General features: G+C 33.5%; 1 protein-coding gene across 1 annotated transcript; it reads left to right on the top strand.

Moving 5' to 3' along the window:
• Positions 1–16,956: 16,956 nt before the first annotated feature.
• On the top strand, positions 16,957–18,790 carry LOC18429034 (two-component response regulator ORR3). The gene is made up of 5 exons (XM_006838329.4): positions 16,957–17,082; positions 17,262–17,344; positions 17,474–17,551; positions 17,635–17,705; positions 18,334–18,790. Exons 1-5 carry the CDS (start codon positions 16,968–16,970, stop codon positions 18,665–18,667), a joined length of 681 nt encoding a protein of 226 aa, XP_006838392.1. The 5' UTR covers positions 16,957–16,967; the 3' UTR covers positions 18,668–18,790.
• Positions 18,791–19,432: the final 642 nt, after the last annotated feature.

Genomic DNA, 19,432 nt, shown 5'->3' with positions numbered 1-19,432 from the left:
TATGATCAAATTATATTTAAAACTATATTTATTGCTAAGCCCACATTTCTACAATATGCGGGCTGGCCGCATAGAAACCATGTCCTTACTAATATAAGAAGAAACAGATCAGGGTTTTAAAACCCTCATGAATATTTATATGCAGCCACACCTTCCTTTTCGGAACCATGTACGACTTTCGGTTCATGAGAGTTGCTCTCAAAATCTAAGAACTCATTTGTATGCGGCTTTGAAATGCGTTCTGCTATTGTGGAGAGCACATGGCAATGGCTTGCCACTTTTTAAACCTGTTTAGTTGCAGACACACTTGATTCCTTTCTATAAACCAGAAAAGATATACCTTTGGTTAGGAATCGGACTTGGGTTTGATTAATTAGTTGTTGACTATTATAGCATTACATCTCAATTCCGATTCCTTTATGTTGTCCAACTTAGTCCTGCATTCAAATGCTCTTCATTTTCCTATGCTTTTAAAATGACATACTTCTTGAACCTCAATTTCAACTGCATAGCATGCTTTACCAACACTAGACTCTTGCATCAAGAGAGTCACTTAGTTAGGTGTGGTAGGGAAGAACATTCTTTTCTTCCTTGTGATACTTAACAAAATCTATGGGACTATACTTGAAGTTTCTTGGATGCACCATTGCTTTTTTTACCACGAATGTTTAGAATTCTACAGAAAGGATAAAAAATTTGTCAAGGGCAGGCAATGGGTCGGTAAGCCCGGCTCTAAAAGAGTTGGGCCTCGGCCACAAACTGTGACCCGAGGCTGGCCGAGTGTCAGGCTAGGGCTATTGGCGGCCCAGTTCAATCTAGCCCAGCCTCTTTTTTCTTATTTTTCTTTTATTTTTTCCTCATTCCCAGCCGTAATAGGGCTAAGGCCGAGCTGGGGCCTGCGTCTTGCCTAGCCCGGCCCCTTGCCACCATTATTTTTGTTCTTTTGTTTAAGTAGTTTAGAGGAAACCACGGGCAATCCTCCAATTTTCTTAACAACAGTATCCCCTTGCTAATATAACTTTAAATTGACAGGTTGATTTAGTTGTTAACCTCAATTAAATCGTTGCAACCTAAAGGATTGGTTCCAAATCCCTATCCTCAACCTACCTTAACAACTGTGCCCTTCAAAGATCGGATAGAAACCTTAAACTTCATTCTAATTTAAACCGCACAAAGTCGGACTAAATGACTAGCCAAATGGCACTATCGCTACTATTTTTTAAGGAAAAGTATCTCATCCACGTGATGTGAACAGGTAGAAGGGTGCACAATAACCCATCAAATGGTTTAGATTTCATTAGGGGTGGCACTGGACCCAAACCCGACCAAGGACCCTAGGGGTAGACTCGATTTGGGTTCTGATATGGGTCCAAAAATTAGACCTGGCAGATCAGATCCAGGTCAAATCAGGTCTACATCTGGATCCGGGCCCGGTAATATTTTTCAAGTCCGACTACATGAAATATATCTAAATATAGTTAAATACATAAATATTTTAATTTTTGGGTCATGTCCCGATCAAGTCCAAGTCCAAGTCCCACGCTATATTTCCTGGTCCGGGTCCCACTAAATTTGGGTCCAGGTTTAGGCGGACCCGGAACGGGATCCCGACCCAATCCGACCTGTTGCCACCACTAGATTTCGTGAGACCACATCCAAATGGATCTCATATTTTATTTTTTTATTTTTTATTCAAATAAGATATTTATTTGAATTTTGACTGTGTATGTTCATTTTTATAAATATAACTAAATTAAAATGCTTAAAAATATTTTAGATAAAAAAATAATCAAAATATATACTTGTAGCTAAAGCTCAAATTTTAGATGAATGTCATTTTTAAATAAAAATTAAATAATAAAAAAAAAACAATTTTTCAATATGAACTATTCAAACCTGATTTCAAGTGCCCATGAAAGCACGCCATCTTCTTTTATAAATTCTCTATCTAAATCAAACCACATGTCCATGACTATAAGCCACTGGTTAGAAATCAGCAATTGGGTTCGAAATCGCCCGATCACTAGGTCATTGGTTGCGATAGTTCTAACCACTTTACAAGGTCTATATAATAGATTTTTTTATCAAAGCCCCAGTTTGAATTATGGAAAAAGTTTATATAAGGATGCAACCTTATGATGTAGAACTACGGATGCACCTCAAAAATCCTTTGGAAAAAGTAGTTTTAATGTTGAAAAACCCTTTGATTGATCATCTCGACATGAAGATGTTTGACAATGAAAAATAAAAAGATTTTAAGTCTCAGAAACATTTTACAACATATTATCTACACTGTCCATTTTCAAGTTTTTCATATGTTTATAGATCTACTTAATTTTAACCCTTTTTGAAATTTAAAATTTTATAGTTAGATATAAAAATAGATTTTGAGATAATCCTAAGAACATTTTACATCAAAATTATATACCACGATAAAATTTGAAGGTGCACCTTACCTTTATAGCGACGGATGCATCTGTATGCCAACTGCACACTTGAATTATTGGGACTCTTCTTCCCCTTTTCACTCTTTTTTTCCTCTTTAGTAAAAAAAACAAACAGGGATATTGTTGCCTACACCATATTTCAAACAAGTAAAAAAATCTTTCCCTAAACAAGATCTCATTAAAAAAATCTTTCCACAAAATCAAACTTCAAACGATTCAAATGCCTTGTGGTAGAATATATTTTTAAAATCTCATATATTGTCAGATTTCTGAAATCTGATTTGACCTTTTATTTTTTATTTTTTGAGGTAATTCAGTGGGGGAAGACAGGCCCCTACCCATTTTTTTTTAAGTAGATTATGAGTTAGATATTTGAAGTTGTTAATGGGATGGTGTTATTTTTTTTAAGTAGATTAGGAGTTAGATTTTTTAAGGTGTTAATGGGGTGGTGTTAGCGGTAGGAATAAAACTACAAGGTGGTAACTAGGTGTGGGTATGGTACCATCATGACCTCAGCACCTTTTCCTATCTGATCTAATCGTAGATTTCTAAAGATTCAAGTCTTAAAGAGCAATGATCCAATGCAACGGTTGTGTCATAGTATAATACAACGATACTTCTAAAAAACCATGTTTGTGGTATTTATGTGACCTCAAATTTTGCACACCACTCTCTTCATCTCAATAATCGATCACCCCTCTCCCCCCAAAAAAGTTCAATTTTAACCCTAGATAAGGTCAAAATGAGTCTCCTCAAAAAAGAATCTAGACCATTCATTTTATGATTTTTTAAGATCTTAGCCTTTATAAACTCAAAATCATTTTTTATTTTATTTTTTACTATCTAATGATAATAAAGCCATCCAAAAAAATTGGAAATGAAAAAATCCTTCTAGGTCCTAGATCTAAGCATTTCACCAAAATGAATGGCCTATGTTAATGGGGTTAAAAATATACTTTCTAGGTTGTGTTTTCAAATTTTTCTTTCTTTATGATTGTTCATTAGAATGAAAAGAGTGTATATTTCAAATTTTGGATCAAACAAATGGCCATAAGATGGTTTTGTAAAGTTGTTGCATCATATTATACAACAGTTGCATGAAATCATTGCCCAGTCTTAAATATATCGTATTGTTATTTTCATGAAAAATCTCGAGTATATCGTCTATTACCTTCAAATCTTCCTCCATCCTTCTTGCTTCTTGATTGTCATTGCATTCCTTTTTTAGGATCTTGGAGGTGGGAAATGGGTGTGGTCGACTTATGAGCCCGGCAGATGGACCCAACTGTGTTTGGGTTTGGACCCAAACATTGGATCCAGCTAGTCAGGTCTAGTTCTAGGTCCACCTTGGATTGGATCAACCTTATCTGGTATATATCAGTATAAAGTCATATAAATAATGTATGAAATATAGGGCGTGGTTTGCATAAGGTTGCAACTTTAAACAATCAAAATAAGATGTACCTCCAACGTTTTTTTGAAAGATGGATTAGGTGATCTAGCACGGTGTCTATAATTTTTAATTTTTCTTTTATTTCACCAACTAGATCACTTACAATGGTCCAAGCACAATAAAATATCACTTTGAATAAGCAAATCAACAATAAAATGGTTCTCACTTGCGACCACTTAAATACAATTCATTTATTCAATAAATAAAACTCGACACATTGCTTATTGGAATAAGAACAACACAATAAGCCAACTAAAGCAAAACACAAATAAAATTGCTGGAGGTTACCCCAATCAGGTTTGGTTCATCCCACACTGAGTTTCCTCCTCCGATGGCACTTGAGATCAATGGTCAATCTTAAATTTTCTAAGTATGGGAAAACTTAAGGCCAAAACTTTACAATTTGAGAGCATATGAAAGTTTAACCAAAACAGGGCCTCAATGCCTTAGCACGCATAAGTGGTACAATGCCCCCTCTACTTAACCTAGGTGGGGTGTGGTCCCTTTAGATGAGTGAGGAGAGAGAGAGAGAGAGAGAGAGAGAGAGAGAGAGAGAGAGAGAGAGAGAGAGAGAGAGAGAGAATTTTCCTAGAGTGGGCATGCTCCTTAAAGAGAGAGAGAGTAGAGAGAGAAGAGAGAGGTGTAGAGAATATGGGAGAGGGATCCTCTATTTATAGATCTTCTATGAGCTAGGGTCTCATTAGGGTTAGCCATCCTAAGTGAGATTAAATCTAAACCATTGATCATATGAGATTTATGGGGTGATAGATATGAGTCATCTATTCCTTAAATCAATCGTCAAAATGCAAAAAAGAAGGTGCTAGAACTTTATCTTCCAATTTTCTAAACCTAATCCCATCAAATATTGAATATAAAAACTAATCTCATACTTTTTTATTTTATGAATATCCATTCTTTATTCATTCAATCTTTGAATAATCAAAATTCCTTAAATCACAAAACTTACTAAAACACATTATCTTGTCTTACAAGGCCAATGTTGGCTTGAACAAAAATTAAAAAGCTAACCATCCATTGGTGAGACATGCCACCCTAGGTAGCCTCATGTGGGCCCCACCCAATTTTACATGTGTTTTCAATTATGATGGGCCCCACACCACATGGTGGGCCCCATATGTTTTAGTGAATAAAATATTTGAATTATTTTTAGAAATAAGATTTTAGTTCTCTTTGATTATTTTAAAATACTGAAAATTGATTTTCTATTATTTTATAAAACCAAATTGTACAAATAAAATACCTCGAGAATCATAAAATTTCAAATAATCAATTTAAAACTTATATGACATCATAATAATTAAAAATATATAATTTTGATGGGAATCAGATATGTATAAGTCTAAGAATTATGAATATGCTGGAGCACTCCACATTTCAATGTAGACTAAGATCCACATCAGCTTTCTTAAACTGACCCAACGGCTTATATGACCCACAAACCACTATAAGGGTGCATGATTGGGTCACCAAAGTCAGCCAATAGCCCAGGGGATACAATCCCAGTCTATAGACTAGATGTTCTCCCCCAAAGATAAATACATGGTCTATCAGACTATGGTGCGACCACAACTCTATGGTGTATAGGGGTAATACCTTGTACATGTGCACGCTTCAACCTGAAAGGTGGTTCTCTTTCTGAATACAGCTATCATATGTACATGTTATGTGATGGTTCCAGGAAGAGTTTTTGACCCAATCTCTAAAGGCCAACCATCACACACAATGGTAATACAATCCCTCGGCTCATTTATCTGGCAACTCTAATCTCATCAAGGGATGACTCACAGAATCATTATCGGTTTAATTTTATGCCCAGGTATCTTGGGTTTTCCAACTCGACTTTCTTAGCATGTCATGTCAAGTATAAGTATCGGCAAATAGCATTTGCCTAGTACGGTCCACAAGGGCTCACACTCGCACTGTCTTTATGTTCCACTATAAAATGTTTTATATACAAGCTTTCATAAGACCTTTAATAACCACAAAAACCCAAAAGTCATGATATGCAATTTTGGTATCAAGTTTTAGGATGATGCAGGAATCTATTTTTATTCTAATTATAAAAATTTTAACTCCAAAAATAGTTCAAATCAAGCATATCTATAAATGCACAAAAATCTTGAAAATAGGCAGGTATTATGGTTCAAAATGGACTATTTTTAGGACATAAAATCTCATTTTTTTTCTCCATATCTGTACATCTTGATGGCGAGATAATCAATTAGATGTGTTTCCCACATGAAAACAATATTTTTCAAATGATTTTAGAAATGCACCTTAATTTTACATTTTAAGATGTCAACTTAATATAAACTTCTTCCTAAACTATATGAAATAATTTCATATTTTGTAATCTATAGTGCCGGACCCGCCTTGCCTTAGTGGGCCATATCTAGGTCCATTTGACTCCTACCTGACCTAGGCCAGGGTCTACCTTAGACTTAATTGAGTTTGGTCCAAGTTGGGGTTGACCCAGACCCATTTCCAGCCCTACCTCCAAATATTGGAGGTCCACATGAATTATAATTATTTTTCTTCTTATTTTTTGGGTAAGTAATTATTTTTCTTCTTGGCATTAGCCACCGTTCCTTTTGCTTCAATGAGATTTTGTACGTTTTTTCTTTTTCATTTTTTATATTTTCTTCAGTTTTTAGCAATAACCTTTTGCCCTACACTTGGCCATTTTGTGCTTGAAATGAGTTAGCAAAGACTCCTGAGAAAACCTAACTACAAACTCTTAATCTACATATCGTAGTATGCCCAAAATCACTAATAGAGTTAGCCTAGCCTGTTTGGACACTTAGGAAGCACAAATCGTAGTTTTATGGCCTTTTTTGAAATTTTGTTTTATTTTTATTTTCTTTATTTATTCTAGAAGGTCATTGTTAGGTTTGAGTTATTTGGAGGTGACTAAGGGGAGATTATAGGCTAAAGGTGGTGGATGATCTCCTATTCTAGTGTTTAGGGCAATTTAGAAGGTTTTCTAAGTAGTTTAGCCTAATTAGGCAGGTTCCAAGGGTGGTTTGGCCTAATTAAGCAGTTTTTCCTATTGGTCAAGGCTAATTAGGAAAGCTTTCTAATAGTTGAGGTTAATTAGATGGGTTTTAGTTGATTAAGTGGGGCCTTTCTAATGGTAGGGGCTTCTTTAATACTTTAAGGATGTGTTTATGCTCTATGAAGCATAAATTTGAGGTGGAGCTTATTCCAATCCCAAAAGAATGATGTAAATAAAAATTGGGGTTATCTTTATTTCTATTTTAATTACTTCTTCCTTCCATCTCCCCTGCATCAGGTTTAGGAAGGAATTAGGATATTTTGGTAAACCAAAGGTGTTTAGGATATTGGGTTGGTTAGGGAAATTGGCTAAATCTAGATCCTACAATTTTATTACTTGGACCATAGTTAGCAAATCGGCGTTTTAAATGCGATTTTTTGAAAAAAATCGGAGTTTTTTTAAAAAACGTTTTAGACTACGTATTTTTCAGAAGAGCGTAAAAAAATCGTGTTTTTTTCATGAAGAAGTTTAATAAGCGATTTTTTAATTTTGATAAGAAGTCGTTTCAAAAAAACGTTTCTATTAATAATCCTCCATAGTACACACAGAGAGAACCATGTGATAGAGAACATCTCATCAATGGGTACAGAGAGAAAGATACCATCTCAAAAAAATTAGGAAAAAACAGAGATAAATAAGTTTCAAAAATCCCCAAATTGAACTACATCACAAATGCTTGATGGGTATAGAGATCGATAGATATACAGAGAGAGAGGAAAAAGAGAACCACTGGTTATAATCCAAGCTTTAGAGAAAGAGAACCACTGTTTATATTGAAGTATAGATTTAACATTAGCTTTTAAAAATCCCTAAATTTGACAACATTTCAAAGAAATTATAGAGAAACAATATGATAGAGAACTTCCAAATCACATAAAAAATCCTTAATTTTAACATAACTAAAAAATCCCCAAATTAACATAACTCAAAGAACAAATTAGGAAAAATAAACTAAGGAAAAACATACAAAGGGTTTTTCCTTCAACCTGATTCAACCCATCAGATTAAAAAATACAGCACGATTCCCATCTGATTTTCTTCACAAGAATTTCACCATCTCCTTCAAACAGACAGTACCATTCTAATTCAGAAGAAGTTCACCATGTTTGCTCTTTTATGTTCCTTCGAGAGAGCGGGGGAGTGGGATCCATGGTCATCCCACTCCCCCGCTCTCTCTCTTTCTATTTCTTTCTCTGCATTCACCTCTCTCTTCCTCAGCATTCCTTTCTCTTATGCCACCTATCTCTCTCTCTCTCAAAGGAAATGGTCACCCCCCTCTTGTCTTCTCTCTCTAATAAAAGTGTAAATATAGTGCAAAAGGATGGTACGGTGCATATTGATATAATTAGTATGATGTATAGTTAGTAAGGTTAGTATGGTGTATAGTTAGTAATGGTGTATAGTTAGAATAGATTACTATAGTGTTAGCATAGTTAGCATAAATATGGTGCCTCTTTTTTAAACTTATCCGTATTTTTCACTCCAATTTTTTGAGCCTAGTCCGCTATATTTGCGACATTTTTACATAAAGTCTTTGTGTCGATCCATAATTTTTACCCGATTTTTTTATCCAACTTTTTTAAATAAAAACAATTTATTTCCGATTTTATGGTGAACCGATATATTGACATTCCCGGACTTGCCAACTATGATTTGGACACTGTGAATTCTCTTAGCTAAAAGTAGGGTATTGATGGCCAATCACATGAGAGCCTGTTTGATAACTAGAAGCAAGTTTATGAACTGTAAGTTAGAAGTTTTTGAAGAGCTGTAAATTAGAAGTTACTTAAGAAGTTCATCGCTTCTGTGTTTGATAACTTCTCTGAGAAGTTAAGAAGTTCATAGTTTCTATGTTTGATAACTCTCGAGATATATAGTAAATATCTTATATTTATATTTATATTTATATTTAAATTGATAATAATTTAAATATAAATATATAATATTTATAACATACTATAATATATGATATACTGTGTTTTATATTTATTTTATATATATATATATAAGAAAATATCTTATATTCCATAAATATATAATATATAAATATATAAATATATACTTTATATTTGTAATATATATAACATAATAATGTACTTTTTATTTATTTTATTATTATATATTTACAAAATAATATAGTATATTGTACATTGTATTTTATATTTATTCTATTAATATATATTTTTATTATATAATATTATACATATCTATTATATTTTATAATATTTATAACATACTATAATATATAATATATTGTATTTTATATTTATTTTTAATATATATATATATATATATATATATATATATATATGAAAGTATCTTATATTACATATATATTTATATATATTTTATGTAATATATATAACATAATATAATATATAATATAGTGTATTTTATATTTATTTTATTATATAATATATAGTATATATTATATAATGAAATATATTATATTATAAGAAGCTCCAAAATGTAATTGAAGCTCAACTTGTCCAATATGAAGAAAAGCAATCTAATGGAACCTTCTTTTAAAAAAAATATGGGTACGGTGATTTTGACTATCACAAAATCTAACAAATGAAACCTTGTATTTTGCCAGCCACACTTAGCGGATGAGCAAATTATTGAAACCTCACAATTATCATATCGTTTGGAAGGAATTCAAGTACAATAAAACACAGAGGACCTTCCACTTCAAGAACTAGTCGTATGTGATGTGTTCACAATAAAGTCATGTTACAAGGCATTGATGCCTAACACATCCCAAATATCACATCCACAAGGCTAAGCCTTTGCTTGGTTATCGATTTTGGGTTGGATTCTCATAGTTTGATTAGCTAAGAACAAAGGCCAAAATCATAACTTATGTTTGCATCTTTTGCAAAGAGGAAGAAGAAGGTAAAGCTTTCTACGCCACCCCACCCACATATAAATTATATTTGACCTAACTTTACAGATCTGAATGGACGGTTAGGATTGCTCGTCATAATGTCATGACAAAACACTATTTGATTTCAAATTTTTTTCCTTTCAAACCTTTATGAGTGAATTTGGGGCCTCCCATCTCCTTCTTGGGCCACACCTAGAAACAATAAGAAAAAAAAAAGTCTCTGGAAAATAAATGACCAAAACACCTCCAATATTTTCAGACGTATTTTGGTAATTTTTATTTTAAAGAAATATTTTTTATTGTTTTTATCTTGTGTGCCATGGTTAGATGTATGTATGTCCCAAATTTCACTGCAAAATGACTTATTTAATAAAAATTAAAATTAAAATAAAATATTGTAAGCCAAATTCTGACATGGGAGAGCTCAAATCATCCCACCCATCTGCTCAGATCTTAAAATACGGGTGCGTTAACATATAAAGCTTTTCTGAAGAAGAATTTTCTTTGCCAAACAAGAGGATTCCTTGTGGAGGCTGATCATAGCGCCGAAAGGAATTTTCATTTCTCCATGGTAGATTTTGCAAGCCAACCTAAAAAGTAATCAGTTTAATGTCCCAAATGAAGACAGAATTAAACACTTGCCCCAAATCATGTTGACCAAAACAAGGGCTCCTGATAACCAAGGGCCACTATGAATTAGAGGTATTGTATGAGATCGTAACTGTGGAAGGTTCAAAAAAAGCAAGGGATGAAAATGGCTTGGGGCTTTGGCTGTAGTATTGTCGAGGCCCATGGTAAGGTCTCTAACTCTATTCTCACCAAAAGGGTAGGGGCCTAAATCTTCATCGATTTACCACTTTTAACTTATCCAAAAATAAGAACAACAAGGGATAGACCCAACATAACATGGTTGAAAGTAATGAGAAAATATATAGAGACTTATGGCTTCACTGAGGATATGACGCATAATAGAGCATAATGGTGGACCAAAATTTGCATAGCCAACCTTAATTAGTTGAAAAAAGGCTTTGACGATGATGATGTATCAGACAGTAACTACCATATTTATAGATTCATGCTTTTGTTAGAATAATTGAGTCCAATGAAGTTGAGGGATGATCTGTACTTAAAAAAATCATAAGGAAGGAGAAATAAGTTACAAATGTAAAATAGTAGGAAGGAAACTAGGATTCGGGTATCACTATTTTTGGTTTCAAAAGTAGTAGATTACAACTTCCAATCTAACATAATATGTTCAAAATTAGTTGATTAAGATTTCTAGTTCAACATAATATGTGATGAGTAAGGGGAGGAGAGGCCAACTCATGCTAGATAAAAAAAGAGAAAAGTTTGGAAAAGTAAATAAAGAGAAACGAGGGAGGGTTTACATGGGTCACAACTAGGGTTGAAGATTGAGAAGTTAGAGAAAATTGTTTGGGTCTAAGTGATTGCAGAGATTTTCTGGCTAAAACTGAGTGGTTGCATGTGAAAATATTATCTAAAACTGAGTACATTGTTCCAATCTCAATGATAATTAAAAACCTGTATCTAGAACCAAATTGAGGTGAAAGAATATTATCGATCGTCTCGAACATGTGAAAATATCAAATAAACAAGGGAAAAGTTTATATAAGTTTGCAACGTTAAAATGTAGAATCATATATGCACCTCAAAAATCTATTGGAAAGACTGTTTTAATGTTGAAAAACAATCTATTTGATCATCTTGACATCGAGATTTTGAATATTAAAAACAAAATGTTTTTGAGTCCCAAAAATAGTACATTTTGCAGCACATTATCTAGACCGTCCATTTTCAATATTTTCATATGTTTAAAGATCTGTTTGATTTTAACCAGTTTTGTAGTTTAAAATTTTCTAATTAGATATGAAAATAGTTTTTAAAATAATCCTAAAAACAATTTACAACAAAATTACATGTTAAGATAAAATTTGGAAGTGCACCTTAATTGGATTGTTTAAGGTTGGAACCTTATAGAAACCACACCCAATAAACAATGCATATAAATATATGGGATTATCTACAACAAGATCACTTATTTCTTGTACACGGAGGTTACAATCATTCACACTCATCAGATGTCAAATTGGATGACTTTGGGAGTCTCAAAGTTTGAGATTTTGTTTTTTCGGACCTATGTGTTGATTCAATGATACTCTTACAACCACCCATTTTGAAATTCAAGGGACAATAATGATTATGATCTCTATGTAGAAAAGATAAAAAGAGGGTGTGGTTTGTATGGAGCGAGGCTCTAAACAATCAAAGTAAATCGCACCTTCAAATAGTGTCTAGAAGTGTGGTTTCAATACTAAAAATCTTTGTGATAGCCTTAAAATATATTTTTATCTCTAATTATAAAATTTAAACTTTAAAAAATATTGTAAATCAAGCAGATCTATGAAAACTTGAAAATCTTGAAAATTGACGGTTCAAAAAAGCATTACAAGATGCACCATTTCCAAAACTTGAAATCCATTTTTTTTCTTATATATTTGCATCTTGAGGTCGAGATGATCAATTTGAATATATTTGAGCATCAAAACACCCTCTTCTAGTGAAAATTTTAAGGTACGCCCTAATTTGATTATTTAGAGCCTCGTGTATAAACTTTTTCCAAAGATAAATGGTCTCTTTGTATACAATCTCTAAATATATATTTACTTACTAAATAAACCTATGGAGAAAGTTTATACAAGCCAACCAGTTCATACTCTAGCCTAAACCACTTTAAAAATTGGAGTTTACTAGATATCCAATTTTACACATGCAGTTCTCATTTCGATTAAAATTAAAAATTGTTGAATTCACACAAGAAAGTAGAGAACATGTCCAAAATTTTCAGTGAACTCAGGTCGTCCATTTGGTTTATGGTAGTTGTAGACCTTCATGAACTAATTATCCTTTTTTTTAATGATTTATTTTTAAATAACGGTGTGGTTTGTACAAGGCCTACTCCCTAAACAATCAAAGTAAGGCACGCCTTAAAATAGTACCGAAATACGTTGTCTTAGTATCAGAAATCTTTATGATGTCTTGAAATTTTATTTTCATATCTAATTATAAAATTTAAGGATTAAAAAATAATGTAGATCGAGTACATCTATGAACACTTGTAAACTTGAAAATTGACGGTCTAGATAATACATTACAAGATGCATTGTTTCCAAGATTCGAAATCTATTTTTTGTCGTATATCTTGAGGTTGGGATGATCGAATTAAGAGTTTTTCAACAATCCTGATGGATTTTTAAGGTATGCCTTAATTTAATTGTTTAAGACCTCGAACTTTTTCCTTTAAATAAAAATATGAAAAAATCACCCGAACAATCTTGTAGCTACTTATTTTGAATTAAACTTGGAAGTTATATAATCTTCTATGAGATACTCATCACATGGAAAAAGATGCAAAAAAAAATAGAGTGGAGAGAAAAGAAGTATAAAGAGAAGCTTCTTCCACTTCTCTCTCGATGTGAACACGCGTGTACAAGTCCGCAGAAAATCCCACACGGTTGAAGGTGGGGAGCAAGAGGGTCAATGGGGCCCACCAAGAGATATAAAACCCCAATCCAACGTTACAAAAAGTAATAATAAATACTTATGGTAAGGGACCCACAATATTTGATTTGTAGGGTAGGGGACCTAAAGTTGTAGGGCCATGGTCCCCCACTCGTATTTTCTCCTAGATTACTATACTTTATTAGTGCACCGATATATACAATGGTTCATGAAATCTTTGGTGGACCCCCCAAGACCTAAGGGGTGGGATTTTTAAGGGTGGAGAAGAATAAACGAGGAGCACATTGTAGGAATGCCAACCCTCGGTTTGTAGGAGAAGAAAGTAGGAATGAAACCATGGAAGAAGTCGGAATTGAATAAGTCTCTGATGTTTGAAAGACGATGGTAGGACGAATTGCAAGATCTTCAAATTTTAAGTGACAACGACCCTACTTTCTTTCTCTCTAAGCTAACCCCCACTTTTATCAAAATTATGCTACTTTTTCTCTCTCTACCCTCGATTTACCCTAATTATCTATCTCTCTCTCTACCCCTAATTTTAGCTCTCTCTCTCTCTCCTACTCCTATGGAGTTCAAAACCACGGCTCGCGTGCGGAACTCGGTCCGTGTCCGAGTCGAGTAACTCGGGTCGAGATTGAGTTATTTGGTTTGAGTCGGGCTGGGTCCTGGCCAAGCCAAAAAATCCAAAAATATAGAAAAAATATGTTTAAGATAGAATTAAATAAAATACAAATAAGGTTAAAAAAATAGTGAAAAATGAGTTTTGAAAAAATCAATGTGTGATTGAAGGTATGTAATCCAAAAGAAGGAAAAATAAAAAAATAAATATTTATAGCAAAAACACCTTCTAAACTTAATCAAAACGATAAAAAAAAAAGAAAAAAGAATTACAAATAATTTTAATATTTTTTAAATTTTTTCCAAATTGGCTCACCAGAATGATCAACACTCAATATTTGCCCAAACTTAGTGAAAATTATGATGGACACTTTCCTTCTCTTTCTTAATGTAATATATTGGAACGTGAATATAATTGGTCTCTTCCTTTCTCTCTCTTGTCTTTCTGTGCAAGGGGTAGTTGCCACGTTGCATTGTTCCATTTTAGAGAGAGAGAGAGAGAGAGAGATGTTAGGGCAACATAAACACAGTTGCGTCCCCCAAAATCGAAGAATATGATGTATATCTCCTCTAAACATGGGTACAAGACTGAGTAAAGAGAGAGAGAGAGATTTGCCTTTTGCCATTTCCCTTTTCGAAAGCAAGAAACAGAGATGGTTTTTGCCCTTTGCCATTTCCCTTATTCGTTTCATTTTCAATGCTAAAGCACATTTGGCTTCTCCTTCCGAAAGAAACAAAGAGAGAGAGAGTGTGTGTTTTAGAGAGAGAAATAAGTTTATCGGGGCGGGAGAGAGAGTGTGTGTTTTAGAGAGAGATAGTTTAAGTTTAACGGAGAGAGAGAGAGAGAGGGGGTCAAGTTTAACGGGGCGGGTGGTGTTTTAGGTGTAGTGCTTTAAATGTCGGGTCCATCAACCGGCGAAGAAGGTACCCTGAATTCTTGGCGAAATTTCAGTTGAATTTTAATGATTTCACCCTTTTTCCATAACAAACGAAAAACCATTAGATTTCACATTAACTCTTTTAAATTCTACTTTTGGGTCTGAATTGTGAAAGACCATCTCCACAAAGTCAGTTACTGTTTGGCCCTACCAAAATCTAATTCAACCACCATTACTCCTACACCAAATCCCACTAAATTACATCCTAAGTTTTAATAGCTATAATAGAGCAAAACAAGAAGTAGATTTGAATGCTTAAACGTGGTGTGTTCTCAAATACATCCTTGATATTTATAGTGCATTATTTTATAAGCATTAAATTCCACTATTAAATGCAAAATTATATTGAAAATGACCTGGAGCCTTGACGGTAGTATTGTTAAACTCCATGATCGAGTCTCTAACACCATTTTCATCCAAGAGTGAGGAGGTAGTATTGTTAAACTCTATGATCGAGTCTCTAACACCATTTTCATCCAAGAGTGAGGCCGAAATCCATATTGATTTTTACTTACCCAAAAAAATAAAGCGTAAAATTAGATTTTAAAGACATCGTCAAATCTTCCGCTCTACTCTCTTTGGGGCTGAGATGCCCCTTTAGCAGTGGGTTTGACGGTGATCGTTGAGCAGGCCGTGCACGGTACTCTTCATTAGCAGGTCCCACCTACTCTTCGTCAAATGTCCAAACCATGATTGGACACTGATAAATCTTATGACCACATAGTTAATGAGGAGAGAAACAAGATAGCACGGAGATAATGCTTATGAGTTGTGACCACATGTGTCTTACACGCTCGATGCAAGGCCAGGGCGTAAAGGTCACGCCCGGTGTTATGAAACTTGCGAATTGGGATGGGATGGGATATGGGCGCCGTGTTTATGCTATGTTATAATTTATCATTATATTCAATAATTTTTTATATTTTTATAGTTTTGTTTTGTATATGGAGCATATTTCGTCTATATGAAACATATTATTAACATTTAATGATCCATATAGGTGATGTGATACCCTGACATCACATTTTTAATAATAAAAAATACTTTCATTAAAAAACACTTTATGTACAAAGCAATGATATATATATGTTCAAATTTTGATAAATTACTTTATAGTGTGAACACCCTAACATAACCCATATATATTTATATTATTTTTCAAACTTATACCAAAAAACTCCTATTTTATTTAAAGTAATTTGCATACGGACTCTAATTTTTTTTAAAAAAATACGAAATGCTCCATTTATAGTTAAAAATTACAAAAAAAGTCGATCAACTCAATTTTTTTTTTATTTTTCTATTGAATTAAATTTTTATTTTTAGTTTTTTCATTAGTAAGACACTACCATAAAGCTTGGGGTATTTTCCTACTAACGAAAAAGCTAAAAAAAAAATTAAAATAAAATTTGAATCGAGGATTCCATCATCACACCAAATGAAATTTTTTTAAAAAAATAAAAATAACAGGTTGACCGACCTTTATAATCACTCTTTTATTAATTAGTTTTCAATACTTGCTAGAATAGTGATCCAGACCTGATCCAATCGCTGGTCATATCCAAAAGTACATGGGCAATTTTAGCCATTTCTTACTTTCATGAAAATAATAGGGCAATAGGGATGGTAATTTGTATTTCTATAGAGATTAAAAGGAAGTAGAGAAGATATGGGAAATTTTTGGTAGAGAGAGAAAGAGGAAAAGCTATGGTGTTTTTTTTTTTTCTGTAGAGAGAGAGAGGGGTGGGGGGGGGGTGGGGGGGCGGAAGAGGAGTGGAAAAAAGCGCAACAAAATCAGGAGGAGGAAGACAATGAGAGGCTGGACAAAATCTGGGGAGATCAAACAGCGTTGCTTCCCACCTACTCAATCCCCATCATTTTCCATGCCAACGTGAAATACCTCTTCCCACCCTCTTTCTCTCTCTAACTCCTCCTCATTATTATAAAGAACCTCTTCTCACTCACCTTTCCTCTGCACTTCTCTTCCTCTTTCTCTTTCTACAAAGCCATGGAAGGCCAAGAGCCAGAGCTCGGGCCCTGTGAATTCCATGTTTTGGCCGTTGATGATAGCCTCTTAGATAGAAAGCTTTTGGAGAGGCTTCTCACTACTTCTTCTTTTCAGGGTAACACTTTCTCTCTCTTCATTTGATAAGAAAGACGGGAGAGAGAGAGCTTTTTCTCGAATTATGGAAGTTGCAGATTTGGATTGGGTTTTCTTTCTAGGTTCAATTCCATTTTGTTTTGGTTTTGTTTTTCTCTGTGTTTCTGATCTGGTTTTTTGTTCTTCGCGTTGTGGTTTCAGTTACTAGTGTGGATTCAGGAAGTAAAGCTCTGGAGTTTCTGGGTTTGTTGGATAGCTTGGATCCTTCTCCACACCAGCAACATGTAAGAACTGGGTTTTCTCCCTTTGGAATTTTCTGCATATGCATAATTTTTTTAGTTCGGCAAGAAAGATCTTTATCTCTCTAAAACTTTCTCTCTCTCCCCTTAACGGCTATCATGGTTTTATTGCAGGATGTGAAAGTAAATCTCATAATCACAGATTACTGCATGCCTGGCATGACTGGTTATGATTTGCTCAAGAAAATTAAGGTGATTAAAAACATTTCCCATGCTTCTTCTTCTTCAAATCTCTCTAAAATTATGAATTGAACTGAGTTGTTGTAATCGTGCAGGAATCATCTTCTTACAAAGACATCCCAGTGGTGATCATGTCATCTGAAAACTTGCCTTCCAGAATCAGCAGGTGAATTTCAATCAAAGAAATCTCTTCCCCCCATCAATTTTTTTTATTTCTTTAATATTAGCAATAATGAGTAAATATGAAATGCTCCTCTTATAGCATGGGGCAGTGCCCTGCTAATGAAAAATACTATAAAAAAAAAATCAAAATATGGTTGACTGAGGAGCAATTTTGAAAAAATAAAAAATAAAAAAATAGATTGACCGATAATCTTTTGTAATTTCTACCTGTTAGCATAGCTTTTAGTATTTTACCTAAAATTTTAAGGTCCATATTAATAATAATAATAATAATAATAATAATGAATTCCCCCAAGCCTGGGGTAGCCCTACTAACATAAAAGCAAAAAAAAAAACTAAAAAAAAAAATCAAAATTTGGATTGATTGAAGGGCAATTTTGAAAAAAAAAAAGAGAAGTGGATCGACAGATCTTCTTTTGTAATTTCCATTTATAAGCGAGCTTTTTGTATTTTACCTAAAATTTTAGAGCCCGTATATAATAATAATGATATTGATAATAATTTTATTCAGAAACTAAATAAATAATAATAATAATAATGATGAATTCTTCCTTTATTTATTTATATTTCTTATTTTTTATTTGTGATATGTGATTTGTGAACAATGGCAGATGCTTAGAAGGAGGTGCAGAGGAATTCTTGCTGAAGCCTGTTCAGCTATCAGACATGAACAGATTGAGACCCCACTTATTGAAATCCCAGACATCATGTGAAGATAAGATGAATAATGGATGCGAGAGAGAAACAGCAGTTGAATGTGAAAGTATGTATGAGAGAGAAAGCCCCATGAACAGTGGTATTGATGAGTATGAGAGCGAAAGTCCTGCTCGAAGTGATGGCGGGCATGAGAGAGAAAACATAAGCAAGAGGATATCAGTTTCTCCTCCATCTGAGAGAAGGAGACCCAAATTCAGTGGCCGAGTCATGAGTAAATGTACAGCATAGGGAGGAGAGAGAGTTTGGGTGATTATTATGCATGCCTAGATCAGCATTTTGTATCTATACTGCAGTTTTGTAGCTTTGCAGGTTGAAGGAATTCAGAATTAAGGGCTCAGTTGTCATTATTTATATTGAGGGCTTATTTGTCCTTTTCATTAGGCCGTTTAGCAGGAAAGATATTTCTACCATCACTAGAAATGGAACTCATGTGGAAGAGTTTAATTATCATTAATGACGTATAAAATATATATGTATCTTTTGCTAATATTAGCTGTAAAAATAAATAAATAAAGTTATTTCTACCATCACTAGAAATGGAACTCATGTGGAAGAGTTTAATTATCATTAATGACGTATAAAATATATATGTATCTTTTGCCAATATTAGCTGTAAAAATAAATAAATAAATAAATATATAGAAAAAAGAAATAAGACACAAAAAAATGTGTCAATTTTTAAATAGCAAAAAGAGCTTCATAGTGCGATCTATGTAAATTTTGTGGTCTACTTGCAACAATTTAGTTAAGCTCGTTTGGAAACATAGAGATTTTTTATTTTATTATTATTATTATTATTATTTGGTTCAAGGTTGATGGAAAAGTAAGTGGGGCTATTATTTTTTTTATGAGAAAGATTTCTATATTTTCCCTACAACAGAAAAGATATACACTCCACCCCCTTCCGGCCGTCCAATTTAGGTCAAGTGAACTACTGACGATTTGATCTAAATCTGACGTCTTAGAGTATTTTAGTTTTCGTTTTTTTACAAA

Source organism: Amborella trichopoda, chromosome 4 (genome assembly GCF_054954075.1).
Source record: "Amborella trichopoda isolate Santa Cruz 75 chromosome 4, AtrichopodaSantaCruz75HAP2 v2.0, whole genome shotgun sequence".
In the NCBI taxonomy this organism is placed as follows: domain Eukaryota; kingdom Viridiplantae; phylum Streptophyta; class Magnoliopsida; order Amborellales; family Amborellaceae; genus Amborella; species Amborella trichopoda.
Note: the sequence above shows the minus strand (reverse complement) of the source record. Positions and strands in the feature narration are given on the sequence as shown.